The following is a 12,183-nucleotide window of genomic DNA, read 5'->3' on the forward strand; positions in this document are numbered from 1 at the left end:
ATCAAATATTTTGAACTTAAACAGAGCATTTGCCACCTGATTATCTAATTTCTTTACAAACACTGACAAAATAAAGCTCTTAACATCCTGTGAATTGGGGAAATATCTCCATTTTACAGATGGATAAAATGAGGCACAGAGTGGGTTCATGACTTGCCCATGGCTCTAAAAGAAACACATGAACAGAGCCAGGAAGTGAACCTAAATCTCATAATTCCCAGTCCTGTGCTTTACCCACAAAGCCATGCTTCCTTTCAGAAGAGGATCTCCTGATTCAGCAAAGTGATTAAATGCTTTGCGGAACAGGGATGGACTTACGCGCACGTTTAAAATTAAGCACATACTTATGCGCTTTGCTGAGTGGGAGCCAGAAAGCTTTACAAATATAGATTTAGCCTTGCAACATCTCTGTGATTTATAGACTATATAGTATCAACTATCACATTTATAATGATGGGTGACTTGGGGCAGGGAGAGGTTGTGAGGCTTTCCTACAGACACAAAGCAAGCAGTTTGGGGATTAGACCCCAGGATTCCTTAGTCTCCTGTTCTAACCCCCACCACATTATCCCTTTTTGAGTTCAATACTAATGCGCCTCAGTCTTGACCCACACCACAGTTGTGATTCCAGTCCTGAGTTTTAAGACAGATCTGTTAATGCACTTCAGTCTGGCCTAGCAGCATCTCTACTATTCCAGTGGGGACATTTCCTGAACAAAGACTGTTCATCATGCTGAAATGTAAGGGGGTTTTAAATGAGGAAAGATGTCTTCTGCACACTAAATTGAGACTACCAAATTAATTATACTTATGACCTACAGTAAGCAGGAATTGAGCCCAATCCTCCAGAGATAATGCACGGCTACCCTCTCCTGGCATTTAGCTCCACACTACTGACAAGCCAATGGAAACAGAAGTAATCATTAAGGCACTTACATGAAATACTGTCAGCCCACCCGCAGAAAATCTCAGCATCTGTTACATTACAGTGGGCAGGACATCCTTTGTGGAATGAAGAGTGTGGAACTCTTTTTAAAAGTCTTTGTCAAGTAAATTTAGTGATATTATCATGCCTGGGAGAATGGAGTCACCTTCAAAGAACAAGAATACAGGCAGAACCAGTAGTAAACCCCCCCTCCACCCCATTCTGCCAATCTCCTTCAGCCCTGGCCTCGAGGGTCAGGCTCTATGCTGATTCAACAGCTAGAATTTCCCCTGAGATACCAACAAGAATATCAACAGGCATGCTGGTCTCAGGAATGTGGATACCCATTCACTGGTAAAAGGACTGAGATCAACTGACTACACACTAGCCTCTGAAAAGCCACCAGAATAATGATATTCTGTCACTACCAAATTGAACCCATTTTACATGGCAGGTGCACACAGACTACCATAATGGGCGGCAGGATAAAATCCTAAAATAAGGAGATACAGAAATTTTGTAGGAGACCATAAAACACAGAATATTTTTGATCTACAAGGACATGACATAGACTCCATAGCAATTTTCAGGAGGAGGTTGGTATCCTTGGCCCAATTCAAATCCCCCAATACATGCCCATGCACTGGTGGAGTCAGTATACCACATGGTGGATGGTTGCCACCTTCTCTCGGCCACCATGACTGTACTTCCAGAGGGAGGTATATATATCTGCAGCAGGAAAAGTCATCATCTCATGTTTATTTCACATGAAAAAGGCCAGCTGCAGAGCTGTGCTTTCTTTAAATTTCATGCTGTGCTGGGAGAGCAACAGCTTGTACACATAGCAACATAAGCACAAGCATAGGGGTGTCTGGGGTGAGAGAAGACAGGAAACCTTGGCTGTAAACTTCTGCCGCTTTTTAACACACCTGAAAGTAGACACAATAAGGGCTAGTCTATGCTTGAAACATTACAGCTGTGCGGCTATAGTGCTTCAGGGTAGCCACTCACTACAACGACGGGAGGGATTCTCCCATCACCATAGTTAATCCACCTTGCCAAGAGGCAATAGTTAGGGCGATGGAAGAATTCTTCCGTCAGCTGATCACTGTCTATGGCAGGGGTTAGTTTGGTTTAACTACACTGCTCAGGGGTGAGGATTTTTCCACACCCCTATGCGACATAGCTGGGTCGACTTAACTTCAGAGTGTGGACCTGACTTCAGTTTATAGCAAGTATTTCCACTTTCACAGTAATCTTTGGAATGAGATGAAGAGTGCTATATAAATGTAAAATATTATTTTGTTGCTAATCAATCCTCTTGTTTTGGCACACAGTGGGGAAGGGAGAATTAAGAAAATCACAGCATTCAAAGGACAGTGACGAAATGAAACATTTAATCTGTCAGACCACAAGGCATAGACTGGGGTTTCAACACCAAATCTCATCTTTCTGAAACCCACCTCTTCTTGAAACTTCTTCAGCTGCTGTTCATACTCCACAACCATGCCTTGTTGGACTTGCTCAGTGTGTTCTAACTGCTGGCGCAACCTACCGACCTAAAGAAAGAGTTAAAACACAGCACAGTGACTATCAGCACAGAAGCAGCAGACTCAACACAGCTGGCTGTCTCACCAGTAGATGTGGAAATTGAAGGATTACTGTATTTTAATTTCATAGTATATATTACATACATAAACACACATTATAGTATAAGTGGTAGCAACTTTTACAGCTAAGGTCCTGGTACAAGAAATGCTATTGTCCTACTGGTTTCAATGGGGTTACTCACCAAGCATCAGTTTAAGTGTGTGCTTAACTCTTTGCCAGATTTGACCTACATTTGCAGAATTGCTTCCATTTCAACCCCTTGTTTTCAGCCAATCAGTTTTCTAAAATTTGCATCTTTGGGGCTGAAATTTGCCAAACTCAGTTTACGCCAAAAGGTTGGGGGGAGGGGGGCGGATGTGACTGATCAGAAATGCGGATTATCATTTCAAGCTATTTGTCAGCAACAAAGACAGCCACCTCCGCTGTTTCATCTGCAGGGAGGAAGAAGAAATTCTTCAAATTCTATATGCAGGGAGGGGAGAAGAGAGGAATAAAAGAAAATAGGCTTCAAAACAGGCGAATGGGAGATTATTCCTCCTTTAAAGGCTTTTTTTTTTTAAAACTCATTTTCCTTCTTCCTCACATCCTTTCCCCTTCTCGGAACTCCAGGGCAGAGACCTGTCTAATTGTATGTCTGAAAAGCAACAACAACAAAAAAGATTTGGGCAATGTAAAATATATATATATTTTTTTTTTTTACAAACACATCTCAGCATAAGAAATGTATAGTTTGTCTCTGGTGATAGGGAATCTCTCAAAAGTTTTCAGTAAAATAAAAAACTGGTAAAAGTGTGATCATAACCCATACAAAAGAAACTTCATTCAAACTGGTTGTGAATACTGGTGGCCTGATACAAAATAACTGTATTCTGGACATGCTAATCCTAATACTTACCCTGTCAATCATTAATATCTAGAGAAGAGAGTAGGGCACTAAAAAATAAATTCCCAACACATTACCAATATAAGCTACCTGACTTTCTTTTTTCTCCTGCTCATTGTCTTGTTAACCTAGATTCTACACCAGATCTACTAGTAGTTATGTACATACTTAGGCGTAGTTTAGGGGCCATAGAAATACCTCTAGTTCCAGGGTGACAAAGGCACCCAAAACACAATTTATATACTCAGTCACAAACAAGTTTTGTGATGAAGGTGCAAATTCCAGTCCCAACATGTTAAAACTTGAATGCCTTCCCCACATCCCTGGAGTGCAGCTAACACGCTACTTATGGGGAGGGCAATGTGCTGACAAGGAACAAACAGGACAAAGAAGCTGTACAATGGGAGGCAAGATTTTAAAATAAATGAAGTACAGCTAAAGGTCAGAGACAGTCCCACAGCCCACCACAGTCCTCTTGATCTCCTAGCACTCAAGAGAAGGTGCAACATTGCTCTTTGTAAAATGAGTTAAGTTTAATATCATTATAAACACAGACCACAGAAACTTTGCTACTTGATCTATATGTACAGTACTGACACAGGAATTTGTTACATATACTTTTGAAACCCCACAAAACTAATACCACAGCCCTCAAAAAACAAATCAGTTTGGAAACACTGGATCATCACTTGGTGCAGTTTAGCAACTAGCTTTCTCATTACCCTTGTGATTGGAAATATTCAGTTTGCTTATGACTTCTGTGACCAGATAAGGTGTTTCTAGGATCTCACAAGGGACTTTGAGAGTCCAGGCTGGTTTCTTGAAACGGGAAGTTCGGCATCCAGTTTCCATTGAATAACACTGCGAGTTAGGCAACTCATTCCTTTGCCAATGACAGGTAGTCCGCAGTTGTGAAGCAGGTTCCTGCTTTCCCTGACACAGGGTTAACAGACCTGACATGTTACACATTTACATTTTTTCATTGGAGTCTTCACCACTTAATCTCTGAGCTTTAATCAATAAAACACCAACAAAAACCAAGATGCTTCTGACAAAACAGTAACTGAGGTGAATACATTTTTGTGCAGAGACAATGAACATTAATGAAAATTTATGCTGGCTCTTGTATATTCTATATTGAAGGACAACGTGCACAGGAATATCACTGAATGTTAGACAGAGTGAGCCTGGGGCTGTACCTCCTTGTGTTTCTCATCCAACAGAGTCCTGACAGAGGAAAGCTCTTGATCTCGGATCTCCAAGCAGGTCTCCAGAGCCTGGGTCTGCCCTTCCCATTCAGACTTCTTATGAGCCACCATGATATCGATCTGCTTCATCAGCTCCTGCAGCTCTGCCTCGCAGGACGTTAAGAACCCTCTGCTGGCAAGAAGACAGCTTGCTAAAACCGCACAGTAGACAAAAGAGCTACTGAACCTAGCCCAACTCTTCCCTCCACTCTTATACACCCCCCTCACCCATGATGATGGGCATCTCCACCAAAACAGGCTAACTGAACTCCTTGACTACAGCGGGAGCAGGGGTAGGCACAGTAAATAGGGCAATATATTAAAATGTGTAACATTCTCCTCATCAAGGAAAGCCATAAGTAGAGAATTATTTAACATTGTGGCAGCTAAACAGGCAGTCTAGTATAGCTCAGAATCACAGGGGGTTCCTCACCTACATGCTAGAACTACCATGTTGACGTATGCTTTGTTTGTGTACTAAACTAAAAAGAGCACTCAAACATTAGAGACCAGAACCCTAGCTGGTATAAATCAGCCATAGCTCCAACTGAAGCCAGTGGACACACTGATTTGCATTAGCTAAGGATCCTGCAATAAACGCACATATAGTACTTTGCACTTCTAAACAAAATTACTGATTTATTTTCCCCCCATCTCTTCAGGTCAAGACACTAGCCAAGGGGTAGAATTTTCAAAAGCGCTTAGCATGGCCTAACTTTGATCCATTGAAGTCAAAGGTTTCTGTGAAGTTTTACCACAGACTTCAATGGGAGCAGAATATGGCCAATGCTGAGCACTTTTGAAAATCTCAACCAGGACAAATAGCCTATACAATTTAAACTAAAGGCAAAACCTCTCTTTATTTAATCACAGGAGCACAAAAAGCATCTATAAATACAGTAACTCCTCACTTAAAGTCATCCCAGTTAACATTGTTTCGTTGCTGATCAATTAGAGAACATGCTCATTTAAAGTTGTGCAATGCTCCCTTATAACGTTATTTGGCAGCCGCCTGCTTTGTCCACTGCTTGCAGAAAGAGCAGCCCATTGGAGCTACCTGGTGGGGGCTTGGAACCAGGGTGCACAGGCAGCCCCCCATCAGCTCCCCACTCCCCTAAGTTCCCTGTGCAGCAGCCGCCCAGCAGGCTATCAATTGCCGGCAGTTCAGCTGTCCCTCCCCCACACTGCCGTGTGCTGCTCCTGCCCTCTGCCTTGGAGCTGCTCCCAGGAGCTTCCTGCTTGCTGTGCAAGGGCGGGGCCTGGGGAGGAAACGGGTGCTAATGTGAGGGTGTTCCCCTCCCCTCCGCTACTTTACCCCATTTCCATAGAGCAGGGGCGAGACAACAGGGCTCAGGACAGAGGGAGCTTGCTGGCAGCAACTATTGTCTCAACTTGCTGATCTACTTAAAAAGGCAATGTACTTAGAGTGGGGTCAGCACACTTAAAGGGGCAATGCGCATCTCTCTCTCACACACATGGTGTCTCTGTCTCTCTCTGCCATTCTGTCTCCCCTCCCTCCATTCGTTCTGCCTTGTAGAGTGTGAGGCTATATTAACAACATGTTAACCCTTGAGGGCTCAGCTGTCTGCTAGTTTATCATTTAGCAGTAAGGCATTCCCTGGGAAATATCTCACCCTCTGACTTCCACACCTCAACAAAGCTTCACAATCGTCATTGCTGTGTACAGTATTAAATTGTCTGTTTAAAACTTATACTGTGTGTGTGTGTATACACACACGCAGTCTTTTGTCTGGCGAAAAAATTTTCCTGGAACCAAGCCCCCCCATTTACATTAATTCTTATAGGGAAATTGTATTCGCTTCACATTTTTTTGCTTAAAGTAGCATTTTTCAGGAACATAACTGCATTACCCAAGTGTCAAAACACAGAGGTTAGTACAGTAACTCCTCACTTAACGTGTAGTTAACTGAATGGGATTTTCATATTTTGTAATTTAAAAACAAAACACGACTTTGTTCCTATGACACACTGTATCTCAAAATAGCACCCATATTCACCAGTGTGATATGATTATGATGTGTTTTGTGGAAAGTGCTTTGTGAGGTATCATTTAAGAAGTCTTGATCTGTTGAACATTAATGTTCTGTTGAATCATATGTACTATCATTGTATCTGAAGTTATGCTATGTGTGTTTTACTGAAACATGTGAGGTTGGAAGACACCCACAGCCAGCCCTTCATTCGCAACAAAGAAGCAGCTATCACTGGCCAGACATGTGTTGATGGCCCATCAACACCTATCTACTCTGCCAAAGACTTCTCAGAGAGGGCACCTATGCAACGAGGGCTACCTAACCCCCATGTCACTTCAAGGATCTTTCTAGCAGCTGGAAGAAAGTATAAAAAGGAGGGACAATGACATCATCACCTGGCCTCTCTCCTCCCCCATCTCAATACTTGGAAGATTGTCTGGAAGACAAAGATTTTGAACTGGGGAGACTGGTCCCAGGCTAGGAAGGGAATTCACACTATGTATTAAGAGCTGTAAACTGCCTAGAACATCTAGTGGAGTGAGAAACTGCTTGATTCAAATCTTGCTCAGTGTGTAGAATTTAGACTGCTAACTTATTTTTATTTCTTATGTAACCAACTTTGGTCTCTATGCCTGCTACTTATAATCACTTACAATCTATCTTCCTGTAGTTAATAAATCTGCTTTATATTTTATCTAAAACATTGTGTTTTCAGTTGAAGTGCTGGGGGCATCTCAGCTCAGGTTAACAACAGCTGTTGCACATCTACTACCCTTTGCAGGAGTGGCGAACTAATTAATGAGTTTGCACCGTCCAGGAGAGTCTTGAGCACTGTAAGATGGTATATTTCTGGGGTGCAAGGATGGGAGCTGGGGTGCTTGGCTGGTGCCTTTCTGTGTATGATTCATGAGTGGCTTGGAGAGCATTCATGCAATTTAGCTGGGTGTCAGTCTCCACATGCCGACAGCCAAGTAATCATAGCACCTGTAGGAACTAGCTGCTTGTCACTGGCATAGCATTGAGAGAGACAGTCCAGGCTGGAGAGTTAAGGGGTACAACGGTCCCACGGGATCCTCGGGAAACAGCCTGAAACTATCACAGTCCCCAAGCAGAAATTTTTTTGAACCGAGTTCCAATCATCAGAGAAGTCTTACAGCCAATTTATCAACTCCTGAAAATAGAGGATTATCACATAAATGCTGACAAACACCTAAGTGAAGCAGGGTGGATAACACCACCATAATTAAGAATAAAACATCTCCAATCTACTGGCGAGAGTTTGCTCCCTAGACATGCTGAAATTTCATCTTTGGTGCAGTAATCACTGAACCCAAATCAACTAACTTCTCTGAAACCTTACAAGCTGCTAAGCCTGGGACAATATTAAATCTTGCAAGATGGAGCCCAAGAGAGACGTGAACTCCATACTGATCTTTACCCCTTTAATTTGCTTGTCAAATAGGAAGGACTGAAAAGAAATGGAAATCAATAGGTCAAGGGATTGAAATTCCTCTGTCTCCCTGGAGTATCCGTAAACTTCAAAACTTGACAGCTTTGCTATAGGGAATCATAGAATCATAGAGTATCAGGGTTGGAAGGGACCTAAGGAGGTCATCTAGTCCAACCCCCTGCTCAAAGCAGAACCAATCACCAATTTTTGCTCGGGATCCCTAAATGGCCCCCTCAAGGATTGAACTCATCAAGGATTGAACTCACAACCCTGGGTTTAGCAGGCTAATGCTCAAACCACTGAGCTATTCTTCCCCCCTAGGGGGAAGCCGAGGGAAAGCTACTCATTCTTAAAGGAGCCAGCCTCACAGTTCAGTTTGAAGTTCACCCTGTCCTGTGAGTTGACCAAACATTAAGCAGTAATTATGGTCCTTAAGAACATTTCCCACTCAGTGAGAGTAGCTGTACAATTCATATCCAAGTTCTGAAACCATTACTTGGCAAAGAGATAGTCTTTGCCACCTTCGGAGTTGGGGCACAGTCTGGGAAAAGGAATATAAAAGTGGCACACGCCGTTGAGGCAAAGGGAACAATTACTTTCATGTCCCATTTGCTCAACTGACAAGAAAAAAAGATGCTTGTTCAACTGCCAGCGCTGCTGACTCAACCCAGGATCTGAAGCGGGCAAGGTTCTGCAGGGGGTCAACGTGCCAGGGGTCAGACCAGATGATCACAACGGTCCCTTCTGACCTTAAATTCTATGAGTCATGATGTTTTTATCCTGGCTGCAGCAGGATTCTGCAACTGGAACTTAGTTAAGATCTGTTGATGTTGTGGGAGCCAGGAGAGAATGCAACTCGCTCTCCTATAGCCGCACGCAGTGCTAGCCGTATTTCTGACAGTAAAGTAAGCAGACTGGAATAGATCCACAGAGTAAGGTGGTGCCATTTTTGCGTATTCACTTTTATGACCATAACTGCACTTAGCAGTAGAATAACTTGTAAGAAGGCTGAAAAATAGAACAGAGATTTCGCAAAAGGATAATAGTACAGAAATGCCAGCTATTAAGACAACAAAGGCTTGTAGCCAGGAACTATTTGGAAAAGTAATTCACTATGGCCTTGATCCTGCTCCAATTGAAGTTAATGATATATGATCAAGCCCTACTGGCCAAATCCTGAAGACCTTACTCAAACATAACACCCTTTACAGCTCCGAGCACAGAAGTGGGCAAACTCCTGCCCGGCCCCTTAGCTCTTGGCCCGGGTGGTTAGCCCCCGGCCTCCCCCCCGCAGCCTCAGCTCACTGCGCTGCCGGCGCAATGCTCTGGGCGGCAGGGCTGCAAGTTCCTGGGGAAGCGCAGCTGCAAAGTCTGGCCTGATCCGGTGCTCTGTGCTGCGCGGCAGTAGCACCGCCAGCCACCGGTGCTCCAGACAGCGCAGTAAGGGGCAGGGGGGTGTGAATAGAGGGCATGGGAGTTCGAGGAGGTGGTCAGGGGGCAGGGGTGTGGATAAGGGTCAGGGCGGTCAGAGGGCGGGAAACAGGGGGGTTGAATGGGGGCAGGGGTTCCGGGGGGGCAGTCAGGAAGGAGAGGGGGGATTGGATGGGGCGGCGGGGGTTAGTCAGGGGTAGGGGGCAGTGGATGGGGCAGGAGTCCCGGGGGCGCCGTCAGGGGACAGGGGCGGTTGGATGGGGTAGGAGTCCCGGGGGGGGGGGGGCCGTCAGATAGGGATCAGGGGCTGGATCACGCTTGGCTGTTTGGGGAGGCAAAGCCTCCCCTAACCAGCCCGCCATACAATTTTGGAAACCCAATGTGGCCCTCAGGCCAAAAAGTTTGCCCGCCCCTGTCCTAGCACAATGGGTCCCGGTCCCTATCTGTAGTTCCTAGCTGTTACAATAAGCAAAGGAGATTTTGTCTGACTAAGGAGCAAACCAAAGGACTGTAGGATTTGAACTGATATAAAAGTGAAGCTGCATGAGTTTGAGAGAGCATTGTAAATGGTGGTATACATACCCTCCGTGCCCTTGTCTTTGCATTCTCTCCAGCAAAGCCTCCATCACCAAGTCACGTCCTCTTTGGCAGCTGGGAAAGCAAACAAAGCAGAGATCATGCCGTGGCAATTCATCAGCCAGCGTAGTCCCTCCACAGCTGACTGGAGAACGTGATAGAAGTCTAGGAGGCAGGGAAGGTGAAGAATTACACAATTTACAGTGTGTGCCTGGGAATAACAGGGAGAACAGTTATCATTTCAATGAGCTTACAAGCCAAACGTGGGCCAGATAAAGCAGCAAAACAAACCTCATTACAATAAGAGTCAGAATTACCTCTCACTCCTCACCATTGGCTGGTTGATACAATAGTCTGATCCAATGAATACAATGCTTCAACAGTGGAGGTGAAATACATATTCAGAATGTGAACATTAGTGGTCTGGTTAATCCAACTGGTAAGGATATACTGGACTTTGAGGGATTTTCCCTCTCTAGGGCAGAGAAGTGATGAGACATAAGAATTACCTGACTGGATCAGCACCAAGGTCCATTCGGTCTACTGTCCAGTCTCTGACAGTGGCCAACACCAGCTACTTCAGATGAAGGGTATAAGAACCCCACAGTAGGCAGATGTGGGATAACCTGTCCCCACATTAGGTCTTACCCTGCTGTCTGACACCTGGTCTACACATAAACCAGGGGTCCCAAACTCAAATTACCACGAGGGCCACATGAGGACTAGTATATTGGCCCAAGGGCCGCATCACGGAAACCTTTTTCATGCAATACAAAAGCACAGTCAAATATGGAAAAAAAAAAAAAATGAACAATTACAGCTAAGTGAGACCTGTGGAATCCTGCTGAACATATCATCGCTCACCTGCCCCGTCAGCTACTTTGGAGGCACCAAGAGGGATTTGATCTGAAAGGGAAAATGGAGAGCCTCGGCAAGACACTTGGTTCTCACCTCCTGAGTCTAGGATTTAAAGCCAAACTGATGTTACATGATATGAGTTTGCTTGTCTCAGCTAAGGCTCTGGTGGTCAAGTCTCTTGTGACTCCTGTCTGTTGATTTAAAGGTAGTCTAGAGCTTTGGGGCCAGAGGCATGGCAGCATGTGCAGGATGCAGTCCTTGAGACTCCCCAAGCTCTGAGCACATGGGCTGGGGCTAAAGGCAAAGAGTACACTAGCTTCCACAAGGTGATGTTCTGTTGTAACTGTTCATGTGGGGGAAGAACCTCCGAGTTCATGTATACCAGGGGTTCTCAACCTGGGGATCGGGTCACGAGGTCATTACATGGGGGTGGGGGGGTCGCAATCTGTCAACCTCCACCCCAAACCTCACTTGCCTCCAACATTTATAATGGTGTTAAATATATTAAACAATGTGTTTAATTTATTAGGGGGGTCACACTCAAAGGCTTGCAATGTGAAAGGGGTCACCAGTAAAAAAGTTTGAGATCCACTGATGTACACAAAAGAATGAAAATGTTGAAGGGGCAGGCAGCAGCCAGCTGCAGTTTGTAGGCAGGGAGCATGTGCAGCGTGTGAGCACATGCCTTGTAACAGGAGGCGCTGTCCTGAGAGTGTGGGGGATAGAGGCACATTGACCTGATTCAAGTAAACAAAACCATGCAACCCCCACCCTGAAGAGAACTTCCCACCCAAATCGCCCATCCAGCAGCACTGCAAACCTTCCACCTTCGGCAGACAGCAGCCAAAGCAGAATGCCAAACCACCTCACTCAAACGACAAAATACACCCCCTCCACACCCCTATTCCAACCCCTTCCCCAAATCCCTGCCCTGGCCCCGCCTCCTCCCCTGAGCGCACCACGTTCCTGCTCCTCTCCCCTGCTCCTCCCCACCGAGCGTGCAAACAAACGTTTGGCAGTGGGAAGCACTGGGAGGTAGGCGGAGGATTGGGGATGCGGAGCGCTCATAGGGGGAGGAGGAAGAGATGGGGCGGGTGGAGGAGGGGAGCTTGGCTGCCGGTGGGTGCAGAGCCCCCACTAATTTTTCCCTGTGGGTGCTCCAGCCCTGGAGCACCCACGGAGTCAGCGCCTACAGCGGGCCACAGGAA

The 12,183-nt window shown here is 45.3% G+C and overlaps 1 protein-coding gene across 27 annotated transcripts in view; it reads right to left on the reverse strand.

The window, feature by feature from the left end:
- Window positions 1–12,183, reverse strand: part of CEP63 (centrosomal protein 63) — a 46,469-nt gene that overhangs the window by 24,540 nt on the left and 9,746 nt on the right. For 12 of the 27 annotated variants that reach the window (XM_043523079.1, XM_043523078.1, XM_027819347.3 and 9 more), the window contains 3 exons: window positions 10,124–10,192; window positions 4,619–4,799; window positions 2,389–2,484 (listed from right to left, as the gene is read on the reverse strand). In XM_043523079.1, the coding sequence (XP_043379014.1) occupies window positions 2,389–2,484; window positions 4,619–4,799; window positions 10,124–10,167 (321 nt within the window). In that variant the 5' untranslated portion in view covers window positions 10,168–10,192. Of the gene's footprint in view, window positions 1–2,388; window positions 2,485–4,618; window positions 4,800–10,123; window positions 10,329–10,626; window positions 11,452–12,183 lie in introns of those variants that run through there. The other 15 variants (XM_043523082.1, XM_027819348.3, XM_037908294.2 and 12 more) reach the window with 5 other exon arrangements.

This window comes from Chelonia mydas, chromosome 9, assembly GCF_015237465.2.
Source record: "Chelonia mydas isolate rCheMyd1 chromosome 9, rCheMyd1.pri.v2, whole genome shotgun sequence".
In the NCBI taxonomy this organism is placed as follows: Eukaryota; Metazoa; Chordata; order Testudines; family Cheloniidae; genus Chelonia; species Chelonia mydas.